The sequence below is a fragment of the Phyllobates terribilis genome, unplaced genomic scaffold, assembly GCF_046119375.1.
Source record: "Phyllobates terribilis strain yellow unplaced genomic scaffold, ASM4611937v1 Scaffold_7__3_contigs__length_470593459, whole genome shotgun sequence".
Taxonomy (NCBI): domain Eukaryota; kingdom Metazoa; phylum Chordata; class Amphibia; order Anura; family Dendrobatidae; genus Phyllobates; species Phyllobates terribilis.
The window spans coordinates 200,723,964-200,751,157 of NW_027362767.1; the positions used below are offsets into that span (position 1 = coordinate 200,723,964).

The 27,194-nt window shown below is 47.5% G+C and overlaps 1 protein-coding gene across 1 annotated transcript in view; it reads left to right on the top strand.

The window, feature by feature from the left end:
- The window catches only part of BTK (Bruton tyrosine kinase), a 303,555-nt gene that overhangs the window by 197,639 nt on the left and 78,722 nt on the right, over positions 1 to 27,194 (top strand). Inside the window, exons 9-12 of the mRNA XM_073639658.1 lie at positions 21,962 to 22,024; positions 22,804 to 22,858; positions 25,239 to 25,318; positions 26,127 to 26,248. Coding sequence (XP_073495759.1) covers positions 21,962 to 22,024; positions 22,804 to 22,858; positions 25,239 to 25,318; positions 26,127 to 26,248 — 320 coding nt within the window. The remainder of the gene's footprint in view (positions 1 to 21,961; positions 22,025 to 22,803; positions 22,859 to 25,238; positions 25,319 to 26,126; positions 26,249 to 27,194) is intronic.

Below are 27,194 nucleotides of genomic sequence, written 5' to 3' on the forward strand. Positions count from 1 at the left end.
CACTACGCTATAATTTCTCTCTGCCAGGGTAAGTTTCCTACTCAAGTAGGTGACCGGATGTTCTTCTCCGTTCACCTCTTGCGATAGTACCACACCTAGGCCTACCTCTGAGGCGTCCGTTTGTACAATAAAGTTTTTCTTGAAGTTGGGGCTGATGAGGACCAGCTGTCCACACAGTGCTTACTTCATGGACTGGAACGCTTCCTCCGCCTGAGGGTTCCGCCATACCATAACCGACTTTTCACCCTTTAACAGTTCGGTCAGGGGCGCCGCTTTCCCAGTAAAGTTAGGTATAAATCGTCGGTAGTACCCAACAATGCCAAGGAAGGCTCTCACTTGTTTAGTAGTTACCAGTTTGGGCCAGTTTTGAATGGCTTCAGTCTTGTTTACTTGGGCTTTGATAGCCCCGCAGCCAATCACGTACCCCAAGTACCGGGCTTCCTCGAGACCTATCGCACATTTTTTGGGTTCGCTGTCAGGCCTGTTTCTCTGAGTGAATCCACTACTGCTTGTACCTGGGACAAGTGGGTCTGCCAATCAGTACTAAAGATGATAATATCGTCCAAATATGTGGATGTGTACTTCTGATGGGGCTCCAACACTATGTCCATCAGCCTCTGAAAGGTGTTTGGGGCCCCATGGAACCCAAAAGGCAAGACGACATAGTGATAGAGGCCCTCTGATGTTATAAAGGCGGTCTTCTCCTCCGTCGATTCTGTCAGAGGCACATGCCAGTAACCCTTGGTGAGATCGAGCATTGTGAAGTACTAGGCATGCCCTAGTCTCTCAATCAGCTCGTCCACCTGGGGCATTGGATAAAGGTCAAATCTTGACACCTCATTCAATTTTCGGAAGTCGATCCATCAGCACAATGAGGCTAGCCCACCCACTCCTGGATTCCTCGATTACCCCCAGTCTGAGTATTTGTTTTGCTTTTGCTGCAATGGCTTGCCTCCGGACTTCGGGTACACGGTACGGTTTCATCTGCACCCTCACCCGAGGCTCGGTGACAATGTCATGCTGGATGACAGAAGTACGGCCTAGCAGTTTCGGAGAATATGTCCCCATTCTGCTGCACTAATTTCCGAGCCTCCCGCCTCTGATGTTTAGTGAGAGCGTCACTTATTTTTACCTCTCCTCTGGCCTCCTCCCGGGCCGGTGTCGGAGGGTCAACAGATGATACGACCGGAGTTGCCTCCGTAATCATACATTCCTGGTCTTTCCAGGCTTTAAGCAAATTGATGTAGTATAACTGTTCGGGTTTCCTCTTCCCGGGCTGGTATACTCTATAATTTACCTCCCCCACCTTTTCCCAGATTTCATATGGCCCTTGCCACTTGGCCAAGAGCTTACTCTCTGCAGTGAGCACTAATACCAATAGCCAATACCCTTCTTTAAAGGACCTGACTGTGGCCCTTTTATTATATGTGCTACTCTGTGCTGCCTGGGAATCCATTAGATGCTCATTTACTATAGACATGACCGCCGCGATTCGATCCAGCATATTTGCCACGTGCTCAATTACACACTTATGCGGAGTTGGTTCCTGTTCCCACGTCTCTTTGGCTACATCCAACAGACCCCTGGGATGCCTACCGTACAGTAGCTCAAAGGGTGAGAAACCCATGGATGTTTGTGGTACTTCACGGATGGCAAACATTAAATATGGCAGTAACATGTCCCAATCCCTCTCATCCTTGGAAACTACTTTTTTTTAGCATGGACTTGAGGGTTTTATTAAATCGCTCGACTAGCCCGTCGGTCTGTGGATGGTACACCGACGTGCGCAACTGTTTTATTTTCAGCAGCTTACACAGTTCCTTAGTCACCTTGGACATAAAAGGAGTCTCCTGATCTGTAAGGATCTCCTTAGGCAGTCCAAGGCGACAGAACATGGCAAACAGCTCCCGGGCAATACGTTTAGCCGAAGTGTGGCGAAGTAGAATAGCCTCTGGGTAACGGGTGGCATAATCGACGACCAGAAGTATGTATTGGTGGCCTCAAGAGTATTTTACAATGAGCCCCACCAAATCCATCGCAATCCGTTCAAAAGGTACCTCTATAACTGGCAGAGGTACCAATGGGCTACGGAAGCTTGCGGTGGGTGTGGTCAGCTGATATTCCGGGCAAGATTCACAATACCTCTGTACGTCAGCATAAATCCCAGGCCAAAAGAGCCGCTGCAAGATGCACTCTTGTGTCTTTTTAACCCCTAGATGCCCCGTGCAGGTGTGTGCAGGCCATCTCGAGTACCACCCGACTGTATGAATGAGGCACTACTAGTTGTTCCATGACCTAGTCCCGGGCTTTGTCAACCCTATGTAGTAAATCTTGGTTGACTGCCATGCACGGAAAAACTGTTTCCGATTGCTGAACCACTCCATTTAGCTTTGTTACCCTTTCCAGGTTTCAGGTCAGGGTAGGATCCTGTAGCTGAGCTGTCCCAAATGCTCCCCGGGACACTTCCAGCTCTGGCATCGATGGGGTCTCCTTGACCTCTCCTGCCAATACCTCTAGGGGGAACCTATCGGGGTTACACTCTGACCCTAGGTTGGCGACCCCTAGGGCAGGTATCCCTGTCTCGGGATCTTCAGGTTCTGCACCCGGACACATCTTTATTCTGGGAGGGTTAATTTAATCTCCCACAAGGACCAAAACAGTGGCACATCTCTTCCCAGCACAGTCCCATAAGGAAGAGACTTTACCACTCCCAGCACATGTTTTACCTCTCCACGCGGAGTGGAAAAGGTAACCTCCGCCGTCGGATACTCACAGAGTTCACCGTGTACATGACCCCGACCTTACCCCCAGTGGGTTCCAATCCAGAAATCAATGACCCATGGACGAGGATCACTAGGCTCCCCGAGTCCAAGAGAGCCTCCATTGACGCGCACCTGGAACAGATAAGGTTCGCCTATTGGACCTACAGGGTCCGCGGTGTAGACGGTCTGAGCATACATAGACGACCTGCGGCTGTACCCGCAGTCCATGGGTTCAACAGTCAGGGGGCAGTTGGAAGCCATATGTCCTGGCCCTTGGCCCAGCACCTAATAGCATTGGCAGTGCCAGTCCTCGAGACCGATTTAGGGGAAATTTGTCTTCTGCCATGCTCACTCCGGGGTACCCCCTCAGTAGGGGCTCGGTGCTGACTGTCACCAGCAGAGGGACGTGGCTCTTTCGCAGACTCCTGAGTTTGCAGGGGTTGGCGTGCCACTCGCAGTGGGGCAGAGTCCCGCATAAAGTCCTGAGTGGCTGTATACCGCTCGATCAGGCTAATCACTTGGTCCAGGTTACCCGGGTCCCCTTGCCCCACCCAACGCTGTATAGCGGCTGGCAGAGTCTGCACCAGCCAGTCCACCACCACCCTCTCTACCATTTTGGCTGGGCTCAAGGTCTCAGGCTGGAGCCATCTTTTAACTAGCTGCGGGCCTCCACAAAGGTCCATGAAAACACCAGTTGGGCACGCACATATGTATTAACCCCCAGTTGGGCAAGGATCTCACCATTTAGCTTCCCATAGTCCTGGTCGTCCTCCCGACTGAGCTCAAAGTAGGCTTTCTGCGCGTCACCCATCAGGGACGAAGCCACTACTTCAGCCCACTGGTTGGCTCACAGGTTCTCCCGCTCCGGGGTGCGCTTGTAGATGGTGAGGAAGGCTTCCACGTCGTCCTCTGGACTCTGCTTCCTCAATGCGGAACGGACTTTGTCCCGGGCCTCACAACATCCCGGGGTCGGTGACGGTGGCGTCTCTTGCAGAGCCGCAAACTGCTGCAGGATTATTACATTAGTTTTCTGCAGCTCCTGGTACCGGAGCTGCTGCTCTTGCTGTTGCTGTTGGAGATGCTGGTGATGTTCCTGCTGTTGCCGTTGAAGATGCTGGTGCTGCTCTTGCTATTGAAGCTGTAACTGCAGCTGCTGCTGCTGAGTGAGTACCAACTGCTTCAGTAGCTCCTCCATGTTGTCGGCAGGCCTGAGCTGTAGCTTTGCCGGCTTGATCACAGACATGCAGCGTTTGGGGTATGCTTCAGTTCACACTGCCCGCATTCTCCACCATACTGTAGTGCGACGGTGTTCACACTGTGCAGTGATGAGGCAGTGACCCAAGGGAAGTCCAAGTTAAACGGCTTTATTTAGCAAAAACTCACAAAGTAAAGGTAAATGGTATCCTCCGGAGCGCAGCCGGGACCCACACAGTTCGTAACACAGTCCTTCTCCAATCCGTTACCGAGGGTGACGGCACTGCCGTGTCGCGCTGGTGTAAGAGGGTGACCAGGACTGTCATGCGCCTTCTCCCTCTGTGTGCACATAATGTTACACCTTGTTTTACATATGATCATGTGTTATGACCAACTGTCTGATGTGTCAGTTACAGGGTCAGTTTAGCTTAGTGCAGGTAGAGTATTATATTAGTAGAAGAGTAGTGAAAAGATGGGCACTATACCTTAGAGGAGATGTAGTTGTAAGTTAGGAAAGAGTTAAGGGGTTTAGGAGCTGCTCCAGTGTGGGAGGAGCAGGTTCAGTGAAGAACTGAGATACTTCCTGATTGCAGGCAGTTCTAGTGACAGTGAGAGAGAGACTGCCTGTCCAGCAGCAAAGAAGCCTCAGTCAGAAACTCTGAAGCAGATATTTCCTTAAAGTTCGGGGCCTATGGTCCACAGGAGCCACAGAGAAGTGTGTGTGTTCAGAAATCTTCCCAGAAGGGGAAATCAGACGGGAGATAGTACAAAGACAGTACGGGATTCTCAGAGCTGCGAGCATCTCATAGGCCAAAAGGATTGACTATGGAAGGGAAGGGACAGCTCAGGACAAACGGACAGTGCATCGGACGGTAACCCTGGAAAAGTATGTGATCAATGCTGCATGCTGTATGAAGTTGATTTTAAGTGTTTAAGTAAAGTTCTTTGTAATAAAATGGAATGGAAGTCCCTAAATGTGTGTGCGGCGGTTCTTGAGGTAGAAGAACCAAAGACAGCAGATATCTGCGACCAAAAAGTGAGTGTTCTGCACCACACGCACAGCACAGGAGAATTGGGACATTTGTCTTTGTCAGGGGGCCAGGGTGTTGGAACACAGGAGCCCCTCGCCACAACTACCACCCTGAGCCCCTCACACTGGGGTGCTCCAGGAGTTTTGCTTTTCTCTTCGCTCTGTGTTCCCTTCACACAGACCTGCGTTGTAGAGCCACCTGCTCTGCAGCTTGTAGACAAAACACTGACACACCCAAGACTTTGGCTGCAGGTATTAAATGAGAACTGTCGACATGAGCCACAAGGAAGACCCAGGCTGGAGGGAGTGGACTGCCCACTGCCACCTGTAGTCCACTCCAAGAATAAAAGCCCATGCCGGGTTTTCTTAAACCCAGCTTAGCCAAATAGCTTGACCAAGTTCAAACTTTACTTTTAATCTGCATTGCAATCAGGGCTGTGTCTGTGATTGCAATGCATTCCAGATAGTTCAATATGCCTCTATGCATACCCTAGGAGACACATACCGTCCCTCGCATATGATCCCTCTCACTGCCTCACAATACATAATGTGGAATAGCTCCTGAAAAAAATGAATCAATTGAAACAGTTTTTTTGTATAGAGACTCGTGTAAAATACAAAAGAGCAAATGATAAACAATTATTTAAAATAAAAAACAATGGGAGGGAAAAATAGAAAAACCGAAAGCTTGGGCCGAACAAAATTGCACCGTCAATATTTGGTTGCACACGCTTTGAAATAAATAACAGCAATCAATCGCTTCCTATAACTATCAACAAGCTTCTTACACCTCTCAGTTGGAATTTTGGACGACTCTTCTTTTGCAAACTGCTCCAGGTCTCTCATATGTGAAGGCGTCTTCTCCCAACAGCAATTTTAAGATCTCTCCACAGGTGTTCAATGGGATTTAGTTTCGGACTCATTGTTGGCCACTTCAGAACTCTCCAGCACTTTGTTTCCATCCATTTCTTGAAGTATGTTTGGGGTCATTGTCCTGCTGGAAGACCCATGACCTAGGATGCAAACCCAGCTTTCTGACACTGGGCACTACATTGCGACCCAAAATACTTTGGTTCTCTTCAGATTTCATGATGCCTTGTACATAGTCAAGGCACCCAGTGCCAGAGGCTGCAAAACAACCCCAAAACATCTTTGAAACTCCACCACATTTGACTGTAGGTACTGTTTTCAGTAGAATGATGTGCTTTACCAAAAGCTCTGTCTTAGTCTCATCTGTCCACAAGATGCTTTCCCATAAGAATTTTGACTTACATATATTTTGGCAAATTGCAGTCTACCTTTTTTTTGTTTGTGTGTTAGCAGTGGGGTCCTCCTGGGTCTCCTACCATAGCGTTTCATTTCATTCAAATGTTGACGGATAGTTCGCACTAACACTGATGCACCCTGAGCCTGCAGAACAGTTTGAATTTCTTTTTAACTTGACTGGGGCTGCTTATCCACCATCTGGACTATACTGTATTGCAACATTTCATCAGTTTTTCTCTGCCGTCCACATCCAGGGAGATTACCTACAGTGCCATGGGTTGTAAACTTCATGATTATGTTGTGCACCATTGACAAAGGAACATCAAGATTTCTGGAGATGGACTTGTAACCTTGAAATTGTTGATATTTTTCAACAATTTTGGTTCTCAAGTCCTCAGACAGTTCTCTTCTCCTCTTTCTGTTCTCCATGGTTAATGTGGCACCCACAGACACACAAATAGAGTCAACTTATCCCCTTTTTATCTAGTTTCAGATGTGATATTCATATTGCCCACACAGGTTTCTTGCCACAGGTGAGTTTGAACGAGCATATCGTGCGTGAAACAAAGTAGTTTGCCCATATCTTTCGAAAGGTGCCAACAATTTTGGCCAGGCCATTTTTTAGAGTTTTGTGTGAAATTATGTCCAATTTGCCATTTTTTCTCTGTTTTTTTTGTGTTGTTCCAATATTCACAAAGGAAATAAACATGTGTATAACAAAATATGTGTAATTGCAATAATTTTCTGGAAGAAATACTTCAGTTTCTGGAACAATTTCAAGGGTGCCAATACTTTCGGCCATGACTCTATGTGCACAGTGAGTGTGCATATACCAAATGCACAAATTCATGACTGTATATACACTATGTACTGAGTGTGCATACCTGTACTTGGTGAGTATATACTGACTGTATATACATCATCTATCTAAATAGATGATGTATATACTGTACCAGTCAAACGTTTGGACACACCTTTTCATCTAATGGTTTTCCTTGTTCTTATTGGAATTTGCACACGTAGTTTCAGATTGAAGGCAGCAAAACCACAAAGAAACACATATGGAAACAAGATGCAAAGAAAGATGTATGAAACAAACCTGAATATGTGTTAAAGCTTATGACACACCCCCTGGGCCGTGGGGCACTCGGATCCGGGCAATAGGTGGAACGATGGGAGTAGTAGTGGCAACCCGGTTCCGTGGCTCAGGGTGGTCAGGCCAGTGGTAGTCCGTTATGCGCTGATGATTATGTCCGACTACGCCACCCCTGGATTTGCGGTTATTAGGAACCGCCGCTGCATGTGTAGCACCCTGAGGATTCGGCTGCTACAGGGGTATTGCACCTCAACCCAGAGGTGTGGTATTCCACTCCCGGGTAAGGATGGAGTGAGGAGCTCAGAAAGCTGCATGCACTACACACATCCCATTTCCGAGGAACAGACCAACGGTACTCCCACTTAGAAATGTGCAGGTACGACAGAGTCTGTTCCTGGCTGGAGTGGGAGGGGGGTGGTACATCCCAGTAGTGTAGGGGCAGATAGGGGGAGCAGCCTGGGTAAAGATAGGAGCTCATTGGGTGCTGGTCACCTGAGCTCACACATAGAGGGAGTATTTAAGGTGGGCACCATCTAAGATCAGGGTCAGTCAGTCAGTCAGTCAGCCACAGTCAGTCAGCCAGTCTTTGCAGAGAAGCCAGAGGAGAGGAAGAGAGCAGAGGAGCAGAGCAGCCCCAAGGCCAAGAGTGAGAGAGGAGAAAGAAAGACCCAGAGGGGGAGAAAGAAGGAACTCTGAGAGCCCAAATACAATCACAGGGTGAAGAGTTGGCAACAGGGTACCGGATCCCAAACTGGTGGGGGCTACAACATACCTCAGCCAGAGACCGGAGGCCGTGGGCAGCATCTGCCACGGCCACCCACCATATCCACCCAGAAGGCAGACCACGCATAGGGTCAGGGAACCCAGAGGCAAGGGTTCGCCAACAAGAGGCCCGAGGGAGCCGGACATAGGTGGAGCCCTGGTGGGGAAGGCCAGAGACGAGGACAGGACAGAACGGGAGCTCAGAACCACGCTCCAGAACTACTTGGGGGTTGGCCGAGTCCAGGACCTGGTGGACGCAGCACGGCTCGGGTGGTCACTCAAGGCCGGAGTGACCGGAACATCTGCAGTAAGTAAAGAACCCTGAACTGCACAACCCGACTCTGTCTCTCATTACCATCATCCCTGCACTTCCACAACCACCATCCTCTGCACCTGACCCCCTGAGGCTATACCCCTCCCGTTGGGGGTTATACTACCTAAGCTGCACAAACACCATCAGCCTCAGCGGACCCTGCTGCAGCGGCGGCCGTAGTGACCGCAATTCAACGGGTGGCGTAGTCGACATAAAGAACTTTAGTAACATCAGTAAGGACTGCCACACACTGAGCTTGACACCCTGGGCACGGACTGGGTCACAGCCACTCGGAGACTACAACCCCCATCTGATCCGGCTCCGGGTATTCCCCTAAAGAATATGGCCCAGGGGGCGCGTCACATGCAGACCGCTGGGGCTGATGAGGTGTGCAGCTAGGGTAGTGTGACTCCCCACGGGAAGAGTGCGGCCCCAGGGCAGTATAATGGATGGTGGGAGTGATGGTAGTGAGAGTCCCAGTGTTAATAGTGCTGGAGGAGCAAGGAGCATACAGACAACAGGTTGCAGTCCAGGGTCTTTACTAGAACAGGTAAACTGACCCACAAACAGTCCCAGCTAGCAGGGGACCTGGATGTCTGAGAGCAACGGGGAAATTGGCCCTGGTCAGGGTGAGGGTGTAGGCCTACCGTGCTTTCTGTGCTCCTTCTGGCTATCTCCTCGTTATAGGGTAGCAGCCCACGTTTCCGAGCTTTCCGTGTATTCTCGCCTGTATGGCCTGCGACGTGGGTTCCTTTCTGCTCCCAGCCTTGTACGGCTTTACTGGTCCCTTCTGTTGTGGCAGGGCCTCCAGGCTTCTTAGGCCAAGGAATATACAGTCCCTTGCGAACTGGTTATCTGCTGGGGGATGTGGAATCCTTCCAGCCTCAGACACCAAAGTCTGGTAAATGAAGTTCTCTTTCTGCCAAGACAGGCTCTCTTTGCCTCTTGTCTCTGGCTTGTGGCTCTCCTCCTGCCACACTTCCTCTTAGGTGCAGTGCAACTGTCTGTCCCTGTTCTGCTCTGGGACAAGTCTCAATGCTGAGACAGGCCATCCAGTTCTCTCTAACCCTGCCCTCAGTACCAGCTTTTTATAGGGGCAGCCAGCTCCCCCTACTGGCCTGAGACAGGAGGCATTGCATGCTAATGTTCCCCTGACCAGAGAACCTCCCCCTTGCTCTCAGACACAGCTTTAATTATGTAGCACCCTGAGGATTCGGCTGCTACAGGGGTATTGCACCTCAACCCAGAGGTGTGATATTCCACTCCCGGGTAAGGATGGAGTGTGGGACTGAGTCCAGAAAGCTGCATGCACTACACACATCCCATTTCCGAGGAACAGACCAACGGTACTCCCACTTAGAAATGTGCAGGTACGACCGAGTCTGTTCCTGGCTGGAGTGGGAGGGGGGTGGTACATCCCAAGTAGTGTAGGGGCAGATAGGGGGAGCAGCCTGGGTAAAGCTAGGAGCTCATTGGGTGCTGGTCACCTGAGCTCACACATAGAGGGAGTATTTAAGGTGGGCACCATCAAAGATCAGGGTCAGTCAGTCAGTCTTTGCAGAGGAGTCAGAGGAAGAGGAGCAGAGCAGCCCCAGGCCCAGAGAGAGTGAGAGAGGAGAGTATGAAGGACCCAGAGAAAACAAGCAGGAACTCTGAGAACCCATATACGAACCTAGGGTGAAGAGTTGGCAAAAGGGTACCGGATCCCAAACTGGTGGGGGCTCAAGCACACCTCAGCCAGAGACCGGAGGCCGTGGGCAGGATCTGCCACGGCCACCCACCACATCCACCCTGAAGGCAAACCACGTGTAGGGTCAGGGAACCTAAGGCCAAGGGTTTCCCAACAGAAGGCCCGAGGGAGCTGGACCTAGGTGGATCCCTGGTGGGGACGGCCAGAAGACAGGACAGGAAGGAGGGCTCAGGGTCACGCTCCGGACTTGCTTGGGGGTTGGCTGAATCCAGGACCTGGTGGACGCAGCACGGCTCGGGTGGTCACTTGAAGCTGGAGTGACCGGAACATCAGCAGTAAGTAAATACCCTAAACTGCACAACCCGACTCTGTCTTTAATTACCATCTATGCTGCACCACCACAACCCCCATCCTCTGCACCTGACCCCCTGAGGCTATACCCCACCCGTTGGGGGTTATACTATCAAAAGCTGCACCAACACCATCAGCCTCAGCGGACCTTGCTGCAGCGGCGGCCGTAGTGACCGCAATACAACGGGTGGCGTAGTCGACATAAAGAACTTTATAACATCTGTAGGACTGCCACATACTCTGAGCTTGACACCCTGGGCACGGACCGGGTCACAGCCACTCGGAAGACTACAACCCCCATCTGATCCGGCTCCGGGTATTCCCCTAAAGAATATGGCCCAGGGGGCGCGTCAACTTTGGCGTAGTCGGCAGGATACCGTGCCCGCAACAACCGGGTACTGCGTGCCTGAAGAAAAGAACAAGTTTACCTCAAAAAGAAGTCTCCTGCCGGTTCCGGAGGGTCCCCGCCATCGGACTCCATCACAGATCGATTCCCGCCGGTTGTCCGCCATTAACAGCTTTTTCCCGCCATCTGCAGAGTTTCCCGCCACTGGGAGACGATTCCCGCCATTTCCGAAGATTTCCCGCCTTGGAAGAGCGGACGCCATTATGGGCGTGCCAGAGGATGGCAAGAGGCCGCCTCCCATCGTGGGCCAGGACCGAAAATGGCGCCAAAAGTGGAAACCGCCCCCACCAACAGAGACTGTGATGCTAGAGGTGTCTGTCAGCGTGAAAGAACTGCCCCTGGAGCTGACAATCACCAAGTGGCCCCGGGACCGCCCTCGAAGTGGGAGGACTGAGAAGAAGAGAACAAAGATGGGTGTCGCTTGGAGCAGTCTGGAGAGAGCGCACCCGGAGACAAGAAGCCTAGAGCTGAGTCCAGAAGAAGCTTACCCAGAGATGGGAGAAGAGCAGAGCAGCACCGGCCCGCTGGCCAGGAGCCTGCTGGAGACAACAGAAGGAGAGCAGAGCAGCACCGACCCATTGGTCAGGAGCCTGCTAGAAGCAACGACCCCACTAGGCCTAGTGGAGGTCTTGGCACAGCTCCCCCGAGATCGGGAGTGTGCGCAGACTGCGCTGGAGGGCCTCGCACGGAGGATGGCCCGGGTGCAACGAGAGACGTTGGCGGAGTGGAGCCGAGAGATGGCCCAGCAGATAAGAACCCGTCAGCGGAGCACGCCACCCGAGACGAGGAGACAGACCGCCTCTGAGGATGGCGCAGGAGGACTGAAGGCCGGAGACGGCGCCGAGAAGGGAGCCGAACGAAAGGAGGCAGGTAAAGGGGACGTCTCTACCCCAAACCGGGAAACCGCGTACCTGCCCCAGCTCCCCGTCGCAGAGCCCGAAGTACCCCCTGCCGTGCCCGTAACCGCAACGTCACCGCCACAGACTAGGCCTCAAACGGGAGCCGCGACCCCTGTGACGTCACACGCCTCGACCCCAAGCGTGACCAAGCAGGAAGTACCATCGGCCTGGTCGCAAGGCCTAGTACCCCCGGGCGCCGCAATACCAACAGCGCCCCCTACCTCCGCGGAGCCACCGGCCTGGTCGCAGGGCCAAGTAGCCCAGGGCGCCGCCGTCCTTACGGTGCCCTTCACTTTCCAGGTGCCCCAGGCCTGGCCGCAAGGCCTGGGCAACCCGGGCGCCACCACCACCGCGCCCATAAAACCAAGAGTGCCGCATCTGGGAGAAGATCTGTTCGCCCAACATACGTGCCCGGATGGGCAGCCCTTTATATGGCCACCGGAGTTTCACCATCCCCGACTCCGGAAAGAGAGACCCCTAGATGAACCCCTGATCCCGGCTCCAAAGCCCGTAAAGAGGATCTCGCCCCCGCTAGCCGAAGCGCAGTTTGAGTGGGACCCCACCGGAGAAGACCTCATGGGGTTCACTCAGGAGACCCGGGCAGCTGCAGCGGAGCGTGCAGAGTGCTGCCGGCAGCAGCTCGAGGTCTTTGAGAGGGAGCGGAGAGAGAGGCGGGTCCGGGAACAACAAGCCCAGATAAGGAGCGCGGAGCAGAAGAGCCGGGCCAGGAGGAATCCCCGTGCAGCACATGGTCCCCCTTCCACCGGGACTGTGATCAAGTTCAATATGCAGCACGGGTGGGGCTTCATCCGAGATCACCGCACCCCAGGCGACGTCTTCGTGACCAGGAGAGACGTTGAGTCCCACCTACCGGAGGGACACAGAGGTCGTGACCTGTATATAGGGGACGAGGTCACCTTCACCCGGCACAAGTGTGCCAAAGGACCCTACGCCCTCCATGTGCATCGCCTGACGGAGGAAGAGCTGCGGTGTGAGGAGGAAGAACAAGAGGACCCGGACGGGTCTGAAGTTAAAGGTAACCACAAAGAAAGAGCAGGAGGACGTCGTCGTTGAGTACAGCGGAGTAGAAGCTGTATATAGTTGCCCGTCGGGGCACAGTGAACTGTTACTGCTGTTGTTATAGTCCCCGTTGGGACCAGCAAGTGTGAACTGTTTACCCGTTCATCCCTTAAATCCCACTGACCGAGGACTGAGAGCGGTCATTCCTCCCTAATACCTGGCCGAGGACTGAGAGCGGCCATATTCCATTGTAAATAGTTGCGCGTCCTAAAGCGCCCCTACTGGTTTTATAGGAAAGCCACGAGTTCTAGAGACTGTCGCACTTTACCCGGTCACACGTTGCACAGTGACCGGAGGAGGAGCCAGAGGCGACGAGAATGTTATTAATATGAAAAGTTTTATGATGATGCTGATATATATATGATATTTTATATGTTGTTATTATGTTGTTTATATGAAAAAAAAATGTATGTTTGTGGATGTTTTATATCTTACAGCCCGAGGACGTGCTGTGATTTACCAGGGGGGGAATGTAGCACCCTGAGGATTCGGCTGCTACAGGGGTATTGCACCTCAACCCAGAGGTGTGATATTCCACTCCCGGGTAAGGATGGAGTGTGGGACTGAGTCCAGAAAGCTGCATGCACTACACACATCCCATTTCCGAGGAACAGACCAACGGTACTCCCACTTAGAAATGTGCAGGTACGACCGAGTCTGTTCCTGGCTGGAGTGGGAGGGGGGTGGTACATCCCAAGTAGTGTAGGGGCAGATAGGGGGAGCAGCCTGGGTAAAGCTAGGAGCTCATTGGGTGCTGGTCACCTGAGCTCACACATAGAGGGAGTATTTAAGGTGGGCACCATCAAAGATCAGGGTCAGTCAGTCAGTCTTTGCAGAGGAGTCAGAGGAAGAGGAGCAGAGCAGCCCCAGGCCCAGAGAGAGTGAGAGAGGAGAGTCAGAAGGACCCAGAGAAAACAAGCAGGAACTCTGAGAACCCATATACGAACCTAGGGTGAAGAGTTGGCAAAAGGGTACCGGATCCCAAACTGGTGGGGGCTCAAGCACACCTCAGCCAGAGACCGGAGGCCGTGGGCAGGATCTGCCACGGCCACCCACCACATCCACCCTGAAGGCAAACCACGTGTAGGGTCAGGGAACCTAAGGCCAAGGGTTTCCCAACAGAAGGCCCGAGGGAGCTGGACCTAGGTGGATCCCTGGTGGGGACGGCCAGAAGACAGGACAGGAAGGAGGGCTCAGGGTCACGCTCCGGACTTGCTTGGGGGTTGGCTGAATCCAGGACCTGGTGGACGCAGCACGGCTCGGGTGGTCACTTGAAGCTGGAGTGACCGGAACATCAGCAGTAAGTAAATACCCTAAACTGCACAACCCGACTCTGTCTTTAATTACCATCTATGCTGCACCACCACAACCCCCATCCTCTGCACCTGACCCCCTGAGGCTATACCCCACCCGTTGGGGGTTATACTATCAAAAGCTGCACCAACACCATCAGCCTCAGCGGACCTTGCTGCAGCGGCGGCCGTAGTGACCGCAATACAACGGGTGGCGTAGTCGACATAAAGAACTTTATAACATCTGTAGGACTGCCACATACTCTGAGCTTGACACCCTGGGCACGGACCGGGTCACAGCCACTCGGAAGACTACAACCCCCATCTGATCCGGCTCCGGGTATTCCCCTAAAGAATATGGCCCAGGGGGCGCGTCAATTACACTTGTGGCATCCAGGCCAGGGTGACACACTTAGATTACTCAAAGTACCCACCTTCCCTCTGATGACAGCTTTGCACACCCTTGACATTTCCTCAAGAAGCTTCTTCAGGTCATCACCTTGAATGGCTTTCCAACAGTCTTGAAAAAGTTCCCAGAGGTTCTGAGCACGTGTTGGCTGCTTTGCCTTCACTCCAACTCATCCCAAACCATCTCAATTGGGTTAAAGTTGAGTGATTGTGGAGGCTTTGTCATCTGATGCAGCCTCCATCCCTCTCATTAATAGTCACATAGTCCTTACATAGCCTGGCGGTGTTTTGGGTCATGGTCTTGTTGCAACATAAATGATGGATCCACTTAGTACAAACCAGATAGAATAGCATGTTGTTCCAGAATGATGTGGTAGCCATGCTAGGTAAGTATGCCTTGAATTTGGAATAAATCACTAGCAAAGCAACCCCTCACCATCAGACCTTCTCTCCATACTTCACAGTGGGCACCTCACATGTAAAAACCATCCGCTCACCTTTTCCGCGTCTCACAAAGACATGGCAGTTGGTACACAAAAACTAAAATTTTGACTCATCCTTACCGTACAGATTTCCACTGATCTAATTTCCAGTCCTAATGTTGCTGGCCCAAACAAGTCTCTTCTTGTTTGTGGTTCTCAGTAGTACCTCCATTGCAGTAATTTAACCATAAAAGCCTGCTTCTCGCAATCTCCTCTGGACAGTTGTTGTTGAGATGCTTCTTGATGTTAGTGCATCATTTTTGAGGGCAGTTATCTGAGGTGCTGTCAATTTGCGGTTTCTGAGGCTGGTAACTGATGAACTTATCCTTTGCAGCAGTGATAATTCACAAGCTGCATTTACACTGAAAGGATAATCGTGAACAAGCGTTCTTATAAACCCTCATTGAATCGATTATCTTGAAGTGTAAACAGACTGCCAATTATCCAATGAACAAGCTAAATCGTTCTCAGTGGTGTATCATTCAGTGTAAACTGGACTCGCCGAGAACAATGACAGTCTATGCTTACTGAGTGTTCTATTATTACATGTCACCGTGATTTTGCATGGACTACTCAGTCTGTGAAAAAATCCCAGATGAGTGAACAGTCCTATTCACTATTATACGTATGAGTGCTATTGGAGGCAGCAGCAATGGCTATGAGCCACAGGCTGCACTGCTAAGTATAGGAACATTTCCTGTGCTTGAATATGTAATGTATCCTTCTTCTGTACAGGTACATAGTACTGGTGCATAGAACTACATCTCTGTCTACCATTGCATTTACAGTTGTGCTCAAAATTTTACACACCCCGGCAGAATTTTTCCTTGCTTGGCCTTGTTCCAGAGAATATGAATGATAATAAAAGAACTTTTTCTCCACTCATGGTTATTGGTTGGGTGAAGCCATTTATTGTCAAACTACTGTGTTTTCTCTATTTAAATCTTAGTGACAGCCAAAAACATCCAAATGACCCTGATAAAAAGTTCACATACCCCAGTTAATACCGTGTATTCCCCCTCTAATATCAATGACAGCTTGACGTCTTTTGTGGTAGTTGTGGATGAGGTTCTTTAATTTCTCAGATGGTAAAGCTGCCCATTCTTCTTGGCAAAAAGCCTCCAGTTCCTGTAAATTCCTGGGCTGTCTAGCATGAACTGCGCACTTGAGATTTTCTCAGAGTGGCTCAATGATATTGACGTCAGGAGACTGAGATGGCTTCTCCAGAACCTTCACTTTGTTCTGCTGTAGCCAATGACAGGTCGACTTGGCTTTGTGTTTTGGATCGTTGTCATGTTGGAACATCCAAGTACTTCAGCTTCTGGGCTGATGAGTGTAAATTTGCCTCCAGTATTTGCTGATAACGTGCTGCATTCATCTTTCCTTCAACTTTTACAAAGTTCCCTATGCCTTTGTAGCTCACACATCCCCAAAACATCAGCGATCCATCCTTTCATCATAGGCCTTGTTGACCTCTCTCCAAATGTAACGTTTATGGTTGTGGCCAAAAAGTTCAGTTTAGGTCTCATCATTCCAAATTACCTTGTTCCAGAAGCTTTGAGGCTTGTCTCTGTGCTGTTTGGCGTATTGTAGGTGAGATACTCTGTGGCATTTGCGCAGTAATGGCTTTCTTCCGGCGACTCGACCATGCAGCCCATTTTTCTTCAAGTGCCTCCTTATTGTACATCTTGAAACAGCCACACCGCTAGTTTTCAAAGAGTTCTAAATTTCAGCTGATGTTATTTATGGGTTTTTCTTTGCATCCTGAACAATTATCCTGGCAGTTGTGGCCGAAATTTTTGTTGGTCTACCTGACCGTGGTTTGGTTTTTACAGAGCCCCTGATTTTCCATTTGTTTATCACAGTTTGAACGCTGCTGACTGGCATTATCAATTCCCTGGATATTTTTTGGTATCCGTTTTCTGTGTTGTACAGTTCAACTACCTTTTCCCGTAAATCCATTGACAATTCTTTTGCTTTCCCCATGACTCACAATCCAGAAACATCAGTGGCTGGATGAAAGATGCATGAGTCTGTCTGGATCCCAAAAACTCACTCAGCTTTTATGCACACCCACTGATTACAAGCAAACAGGTCACAGGTGAGGATGTTACCTTTAGTAGCCATTCAAACCCATTTGTGTCAAATTCTGTGCATGTTATCAGGCCAAAACCACCAGAGTATGTGAACCATTGATCGGGGTCATTTGGATGTTTTTGGTTGTCATTAATATTTAAAAAGAGAAAACACAGTAGTTTGACAATAAATGGCTTCACCCAACCAACAACCATGAGTGGAGAAAAAGTTGTTTTGTTATCAATCATATTCTCTGAAACCAGGCCAAGAAAGCAAAAATTCTGCCGGGGTGTGTAAACTTTTGAGCACAACTGTATATGTAGCTGTATTATAGGGGTAAAAAAGTCAGATTTGTTTTCTTCCTATAAAATTACTATAAAATAATTGTTAAAAATGACAATAATGACATTTTTAGTGCACTTTTAGGCCACATGCACACGTTGAGTATTTGGTGAGTATTTTCCCTCAGTATTTGTGAGTTTGTCATTTGTAAAACCAGGAGTGGGTGATAAATACAGAAGTGGTGACGAGTTTCTATTTAACTTTTCCTCTGACTGTTCCACTTCTGGTTTTGGCTTACAAATACTGATGTAAAAAACTCAACAAATGCTCAATGTATGCATGTGGACTAAGAAGAAGAAATAAAATACAAATCAGCAAAGAACGCAGACATATTTGGCATCCCTGTAATTGTAACAACCCGTACAATACATTGAGTAGATTATTTACACTGATCGGCAGATGATGTAAAAAAAAAAATGCAGTGATTGAATTTTTTTCTCCATTAAACCCATAAAAATGTAATAAAAATTTAAAGCTGAGGCTGTGATCGCACATAACATAAATGCTACTTTTTATCTACACGTTTTCAGCAGGTGTCCGAATTAAACTACTGTATACAATAATAATTTTCTCTGATTATTGTGTTTTTGCTGCTTTTTTATGATTTATCTCTTTTATTAGATGCATCTTTGGTGTGGATTTGAAGCAGCTTTTTATTGCACAGAAAGCTTTGATTCTGTACTTAAAAACATAACTTTGTTTTTTTTTTACATGCATTTTTTTCAGCCTCTACCTAGAAGTCTATAAAGAAAAAAGAACCAAAACTGCGCAGATCAGCTGTATCTTTAGACACACAGTGGGCACAGTTTTCATGAAATCACATCCACTTTCTTTGGACAGTTAGGCTGTATTCTCACGTAGCGTAAATGTTGCATATTTTGTGCAGAAAATCTGCTGCGTTTAACCGTGCAAGCAAACATCATCATCATGGACATCAAAGACACATTTGAACTGTGCGGTTTGGTTGCTTTTTTTTCTCTAAAGGCTTCTGTGCAGAGCCTGAAAAAACACATGTAAAAAATGCATATAAAAAGCAAAGTTACTTTTCTCAGTGCAGAATCAAAGTTTTTCTGTACTATCAAAAAATATTAAAAATGCTGCTTCAAATCTGCACCAAAACACATCAAATAAGGGGGAAAACACATAAAAATGCAGCAAAAATGCAATAACCAGAGTAGATTATTAATGTGTAGTTTGGTGCAGTAGCATTCACGCTACTTGTAAACATAACCTTATCAATATGTTAGTCCCTCGTTCTCTTCTGTAAAAGTTGGAAGGTATGTATGCATATAGTATATACTGCGTGTATGTATATAGTATAAACTGCATGTGTAGTATATAGGGTGAGGCAGTGACCCAAGTAAAGTTCAACTTAAACGTCTTTATTTTTACAAACCTCACAAATTAAAGGCAAATGGTATCCTCCGGTTCGTAGCCGGGTCGTCAAAGAACAGTCTGTTTCCAAACCCGTTGCCGTAGGCGACTACGCTGCTGTATCCCTCTGAGGTGCGTCAGAAGCTTTGCCTTCTTGGGCTCTGTGTTCAGGTCACACGGGCCTGTATAGCACAGAGCCTCCTGCTCTGCAACTTGCAAACCAAAGACTGACACAACCAAACCTTTGCTGCAGGTTTTTAAATGAAAACTGTGGACATGAGCCACATGCAAAACACGGGCTGGAGGAAGTGGACTGCCCAACTACAATCCTGTAGTTCACTCCAAAAATAAAAGCCCATGCTGGATTTTCTTAAATCCGACTTGGTCAAATAGTTTGACCAAGTCAAAACTTACTTTTATCTTGCACTGCAACCACATACATACCGTCCCTCGCATATAATTCCCCTCACTGCCTTACAGTATGTATACAGTATATAGTGTGTGTATTTGTATACAGTACATAGTGTGTATGTATACAGAATACTGTATAGTGTGTGTATGTGTACAGCACATAATTTGTATATAATATATAGTGGGTGTGGGTGTTGTAGCAGAGCTGTGTGTATATATACAGTATATTGTGTGTATGTGTACAGTATGTAGTGTGTGTATTTATACAGTATATAGTACGTGTAAGTATACATTATATAGTGAGTGAATATATACAGAAAATAGTGTTTTTTGTGTACAGTATATAGTGTGTGTATGTATACAGTATGTACAGTACATATATATACAGTATATAGTGTGTCTGCGCATGTTTACAGTATAAAATTTGTATACAGTATAAAGTGGATGTGTGTGCTGTAGCAGAGCTGTGTATTTATACAGCATATAGTGTGTGCATGTATATAGTGTGTGTATGTATATAGTGTGTGTATGTATACAGTATATAGTGAGTGCATATATGCATAAAAAAAGTGTTTTTGTGTACAGTATATAGTGTGTGTATGTATACAGTATATAGTGTGTGTATGTATATAGTATGCAGAGTACATACAGTACAGACCAAAAGTTTGGACACACCTTCTCATTTAAAGATTTTTCTGTATTTTCATGACTATAAAAATTGTACATTCACACTGAAGGCATCAAAACTATGAATTATCACATGTGGAATTATATACTTAACAAAAAAGTGTGAAACAACTGAAAATATGTCTTATATCCTAGGTTCTTCAAAGTAGCCACCTTTTGCTTTGATGACTGCTTTGCACACTCTTGGCATTCTCTTGATGAACTTCAAGAGGTAGTCACTGGAAATGGTTTTCACTTCACAGGTGTGCCCTGTCATGTTTAATAAGTGGGATTTCTTGCCTTATAAATGGGGTTGGGACCATCAGTTGTGTTGTGCAGAAGTCAGGTGGATAAACAGCTGATAGTCCTACTGAATAGACTGTTAGAATTCGTATTATGGCAAGAAAAAAGCAGCTAAGTAAAGAAAAATGAGTGGACATCATTACTTTAAGAGATGAAGGTCAGTCAGTCCGAAAAATTGGGAAAACTTTGAAAGTGTCCCCAAGTGCAGTTGCAAAAACCATCAAGTGCTACAAAGAAACTGGCTCACATGAGGACCGCCCCAGGAAAGGAAGACCAAGAGTCACCTCTGCTTATGAGGATAAGTTTATCCGAGTCACCAGCCTCAGAAATCGCAGGTTAACAGCAGCTCAGATTAGAGACCAGGTCAATGCCACACAGAGTTCTAGCAGCAGACTCATCTCTACAACAACTGTTAAGAGGAGACTTTGTGCAGCAGGCCTTCATGGTAAAATAGCTGTTAGGAAACCACTGCTAAGGACAGCAACAAGCAGAAGAGACTTGTTTGGGCTAAAGAACACAAGGAATGGACATTAGACCAGTGGAAATCTGTGCTTTGGTCTGATGAGTCCAAATTTGAGATCTTTGGTTCCAACCACCGTGTCTTTGTGCGACGCAAAAAAGGTGAACGGATGGACTCTACATGCCTGGTTCCCACCGTGAAGCATGGAGGAGGAGGTGTGATGGTGTGGGGGTACTTTGCTGGTGACACTGTTGGGGATTTATTCAAAATTGAAGGCATACTGAACCAGCATGGCTACCACAGCATCTTGCAGCGGCATGCTATTCCATCCGGTTTGCGTTTAGTTGGACCATCATTTATTTTTCAACAGGACAATGACCCCAAACACACCTCCAGGCTGTGTAAGGGCTATTTGACCAAGAAGGAGAGTGATGGGGGGCTACGCCAGATGACCTGGCCTCCACAGTCACCAGACCTGAACCCAATCGAGATGGTTTGGGGTTGAGCTGGAGTGCAGAGTGAAGGCAAAAGGGCCAACAAGTGCTAAGCATCTCTAGGAACTCCTCCAAGATTGTTGGAAGACCATTTCCGGTGGCTACCTCTTGAAGCTCATCAAGAGAATGCCAAGAGTGTGCAAAGCAGTCATCAAAGCAAAAGGTGGCTACTTTGAAGAACCTAGAATATAAGACATATTTACAGTTGTTTCACACTTTTTTGTTAAGTATATAATTCCACATGTGTTAATTCATAGTTTTGATGCCTTCAGTGTGGATGTAAAATTTTCATATTCATGAAAATACAGAAAAATCTTTAAGTGAGAAGGTGTGTCCAAACTTTTGGTCTGTACTGTATGTATACAGTATATAGTGGATGTGTGTGTTGTAGCAGAGCTGTGTGTATTTATACAACATTTAATGTGTGCATGTATATAGTGTGTGTGTGTATGTATACAGTATATAATGGGGGTGTGTGTTGTAGTAGCAGAGCTGTGTGTGTATTTGTGTGTTGATGCAGCAGAGCTGTGTGTGTATTTATGTGTTGATGTAGCAGCGTGTGCGTATACGGTGGAGGCATCATACTTTGGAGAGGGATTGGTACTTGCATCAGACTATGTGGGAGGTGGCTGTGGGGGTCCTATACTGTGTGTGGGGCAATGTACTGTGACGATATATAAAACCTGCCATGTTGTGCTACGCAATGCTGTATGTATTCCTCTTTCTCATTTTTCACAGTTCTGAGGTTCAGTATATGCTTTATTTCCTTTATGCTTTAATAGTAATCTATTAAGTTTTGTCCAGACAGGAGGGTTACATCCCTGGCAATTATGTTACCGAAGCTCAGGATCCAATGGAAATATATGAGTAAGTATGATAAATTATGGATAAAGAAGAAACATGCAGCATCTTTCATCAACACATTTATTACAGATAAATGCCTATTTCTGTACTCACCTCCTTATGTAATACCTGTAAAGGTGACCGCATATATAGCTTTTTTTTACGTCATCTATCTACACCACACAGCCAAAAAATACCTCTGCATTTCAGTATAAAAACAACCAGGGGTTTTGCCATTTGGTTCCTGGTCGTGCAGCCAGACGCACAGTGTGTACTGTTCACTCACTCTCAAGCTGCTGTTGTCTTACCATATTGAATAAGATAATCCTAAAAAATCAGGTAAAGAGTCATTTATACTGGCCATTTTAAGTCCATTTATGAGTGATGATTGCCTATGTACAAGTTTACTGGCTAACGCAGACTGATGGGGACAGAGGGATCATTTGATACTATCTTTCTATCGCCATACGGCATGCATGTTGTCGGTAGCACATCATCTATGTACCGCCAACAACAATCATTTTTATGCCAGCGTAAACAATACCCTTAAAGGTGTGTTCCTTAGATCAAATGCAAGAGGTACGTTTAGTATCTCTAGGCTGAAGGGTTTGCGGTGTTGCCGGCAGCACTGATCACAATCCCATTTCTTCTTAGAGGTTGCATAGGCTTGTGGTCATTCTGGACTAGTTGCAGCAGATCTTACACAATTCTCATTTTCTCACTGAACAATCCCAGATGAATAATTCATGGAGATGCATGTGGTTTAGATTCACTACAGATGTGTCTCTTTTTTTGCTCTACAGATGGTATTCCAAAAATATGACCAGAAGCCAAGCAGAGCAATTACTAAGAGCACAGGTAAGAGATATCAACCATGAATCTTGCAAACTTTTGTAAATAGTACTCCAGATTAAGGGGATGAGTATCGTTAGATAATGTCGTTAACAGCCAGTCTTTATGTAGCACCCTGAGGATTCGGCTGCTACAGGGGTATTACACCTCAAGCCAGAGGTGTGGTATTCCACTCCCGGGTAAGGATGGAGTGTGGAACTGAGCTCAGTAGGCTGCATGCACTACACACATCCCATTTCCGAGGGACAGACCAATGGTACTCCCACTAGAGAAATGTGCAGGTACGACAGTGTCTGTCCCTGGCTGGAGTGGGAGGGGGGTGGAACATCCCAGTAGTGTAGGGGCAGATAGGGGGAGCAGTCTGGGTAATGCTAGGAGCTCATTGGGTGCTGGTCACCTGAGCTCACACATAGAGGGAGTATATAAGGTGGGAACCATGTTAGATCAGGGTCAGTCAGTCAGTCAGTCAGTCAGTCTGTCAGTCTTTTGTAGAGTGAGTCAGAGGAAGAGAGCAGAGGAGAAGAGCAGCTCCAAGGCCCAGAGAGAGAGAGGAGAAAGAAGGACCCAGAGGGGGAGAAGAGAGAACTCCAAGAACCCAAGATTAGATCAGTGGGTGAAGAGTTGGCACAAGGGTACCGGATCCCAAGCTGGTGGAGGGCCCTAATCCTTAGCCAGAGACCGGAGGTCGTGGGCAGGATCTGCCACGACCACCCACTAAATCCACCCGGAAGGCAAACCAAGAATAGGGTCAGGGGACCCAGAGACAAGGGTTTACCAACAAGAGGCCCGAGGGAGCCGGACTTAGGTGGATCCCTGGTGGGGAAGGCCAGAGAGAAGGAACGTCAGAAAGGGAGCTCAGGATCACGCTCCAGAATTACTTGGGAGTTGGCCGAGTCCAGGACCTGGTGGACGCAGCACGGCTCGGGCGGTCACTCAAGGCCGGAGTGACCAGCATAACAGCAGTAAGTAAAGACCCTGAACTGCACAGCCCGACTCTGAGTCTCATTACCATCCTCACTGCACCTCCACAACCACCATCCTCTACACCTGACCCCCTGAGGCTATACCCCTCCCGTTGGGGGTTATACTACCTGAGCTGCACACACATCACCAGCCTCAGCGGACCCTGCTGCAGCGGCGGCCGTATTGACCGCAATTCAACGGGTGGCGTAGTCGACACTAAAAGAACATCCAGCAACATCTGTAGGACTGCCACACACTGAGCTTGACACCCTGGGCACGGACCGGGTCACCGCCACTCGGAGACTACAACCCCCATCTGATCCGGCTCCGGGTATCCCCCAAACAACACTGGCTCAGGGGGCGCGTCATTTATATGGATCATATTTGGTTTTGAATGTTTGGTGATGTTTTTTTCTCCATGTTAATATACAGTATAAATTAAAAGTAGCCCTAAAATATTACAATTTCCACACTGACCACTGAGCCTAAAGCACCACTCCATCACCAGCGTTTCTTTTTATTTCAGGGCTACAGTGGTGCCACTAATGTAAGTTCCCTGCTCCTAGTATTACACTTACCAGCCTCCATCTTCAGCTCTTCTGGTTCCATGCCAGTCCCACCCCACCATCTTGTGACCGCAGCTCCTGACTGACCGGACGTCAGAGGTAACGGTCACAGGCTCTCAGGGTAAGTCTATGAGAGTCCCGTTCTGGTTCACATAGGCTTACACTGAATTGTGACTTCCGATTCGAACAGCAAATCATGGAGAGATCCAGCAGGTCACAGCCTGCAGAAGACGACCGGAGCGGTGCCGGGAACAGAAGAAGACGGTGGTTAGTAAGAATAGTACTAAGGGCAAGGAAATAAGCCTTATAACTTACAGAAGCCCTCCTCCTCCCATCAAACTTTTTATCCTCTTAATATTTTGCAATCATCATATTATATAGCACAGTGTACTTACAATTGCTCATTTTGCCTTTCTATCCAGTTATTTCTTCTCTTTTCTCTGCTCTATGTAGGAACAGGAGGTCTATTTTCCCTGCATGAGTCATTGCCCTCTTCAACTCCTGACCCACCTGCCCCCTCCTCCCCCTGCCAAGGACTTTTACAATGACTCATGACTCATGCTGGAAAAATGTATCCCCTGTTTCTACATAAAGCTTAGAAGGATTCAACTAATCTGTTTTTAATTGCGTGAAGTCATGACCTAATGTAAAAGAGAAGAATTAACTGGGAAGAAGGGCAAAATGTGCAATTGTAAGTACACAGTGCTGTATAATATGATGATTGCAATATATTAAGAGAATAAAAACTTTAATGGGAGGAGGGCTTCTTTAAAAAGAAAAAAAGTTGTAAAAACTGCTCAAAATGACATTTTTAAAATGTTCTTCTTGCAATAATATGTAAAACAAATGTTTTACAGGACAAAGAGGGTGGATTTATTGTTAGAGATTCTAGCAAAGCTGGAAAATATACAGTATCTGTGTATGCAAAGTCATCTGGGTGAGTAAAAGAAATTAAAGACACAGCAAAACCTCAATTATTGATTTTCTAAGTATAGCATATACTATACAGTATATTATATACTCTACAGTATATAGTATAATATACCTTCTTTGTCTCTCAGTATAATGATATATATTTGAATGCTTTCAAAAACAGAAGTGTTAATTATTTATTTACTGCAAAGTCAATGGACAAAAGAGAAATCTAACTCAAATCAATACTTGGTGTCATCAACCTTTCTCAAAACAGCATCAATTCTTCTGGGTACACTTGAGAACTAAGCATGATGTGTCTTCCATCTGCTGCACTAAGTTTCCATGGCCGACTACTACATCTACAGTTCTCAATGTTGCCCATTTATTGGTGTCCTCAATGCTGGGAAATCCAGGCATATACTTATCCATCATATAATACCATCCAGGAGACGACAGGCTCCAAATTTATTCTGCAGTTGGACAACAACCCCAAACATCCAGCCAATGTCAATAATGACTATCCTGAGCGTAAAGAAGAACGAGGAGTCCTGGAAGTGATGATCCGGCAACGGAGCCCTGATCTCACACCATCCCGTCTGGGATCACATGAAGTGACAGAAGGATTTGCACAAATGATATCCGCAGAAGATCTGCGGTTGATTCTCCAAGATATTTGGAACATCATCCCTTCAGAGTTCCTTCAAAAACTTTGTAAGTGACAAGTACCTAGAAGAATTGATAAAGGTAAAGGGCGGTCATACCAAACACTGATTTGATTTAGATTTCTCTCATTTATTAAATAATATTTTTTATTTATTTGTGCTATGTAGGGAAGGAATTATCCGTCATTATGTTGTATGTGAGACGCCTTCAAACCAGTATTACTTGGCAGAAAAACATCTCTATTCTTCAATTCCAGAACTAATCACCTACCATCAGCATAATGCTGCCGGTAAGATAACTTAACATTTGTGGCAAAGGTAATTTAGCCCCTTCTTGATGTTGCCTATTTGGGACATTACAGGAACCTGACAGCTGATACATGCTGCCAAAACTACGGGCATCATGTATCCAACAATGGATGCATGATTTCAGCCAGGTATGGGTCATTCTGAGATAATGTGGCATTTCAGAAAAAAACATACTTTAAAAGCCACCAGGAACCGAGCTGCACATGAGACTACTCAGACAGGAGGATCCCCGGCGGTGTCTCCCCGCCTGCTGCCAATCACTGACATGCCTCTCTTTATGCACGCACGAGGGGAGATATCTGCCACGCAGGGGAAACAGTATTAGGAAGTATAATGTAAAGCACTTTGGGTTTCCAGAAGTTTGTGAGGGGAACAATTTTGAAGTCTTTTTTTTAAAAAAACTGGTTTGGGAGACTTTAGAAAAGATTATCTTTTTGGTATGGTTCTGCATAGAGAGAGCTCACTGGATGCTTTTGGAGCGCTGGCTTACAGAGGGATAGCCAAAGTCTGTGATTAGAACATGCTTCACTTCTACAGATCATAATGCAGTAATTAGGACATTTAGAGATAAACTAAATATTGTTTATAACAACAAAAGACTGAAGATTTTTCCGACTTTCTCATGGAGATTGTTACAGATCCGGGTGGTGGAACCTCTGTGCTGCGGTGCAAGGAGGGACCCAGAGGGGCGTAACTAAGTATCAACTCGGACCGACCTAGGTCGTACGGCGGCTATCGACTCCGTGACCAGGGAGGGACCGAGCAGAGGGACCAGGTGCTACTGTGGGGACGACCTTGTTAGAGAGCAGGTGACTCCCACGGGTCAGATGGCTGGGACTGACCGATACTGCAGATGGGCACAGCAGGCAGGCTGACGAGTGATCCGGGTAGATGAACTGGCAGAGACAGCAGGCGACAGGCGGGAGC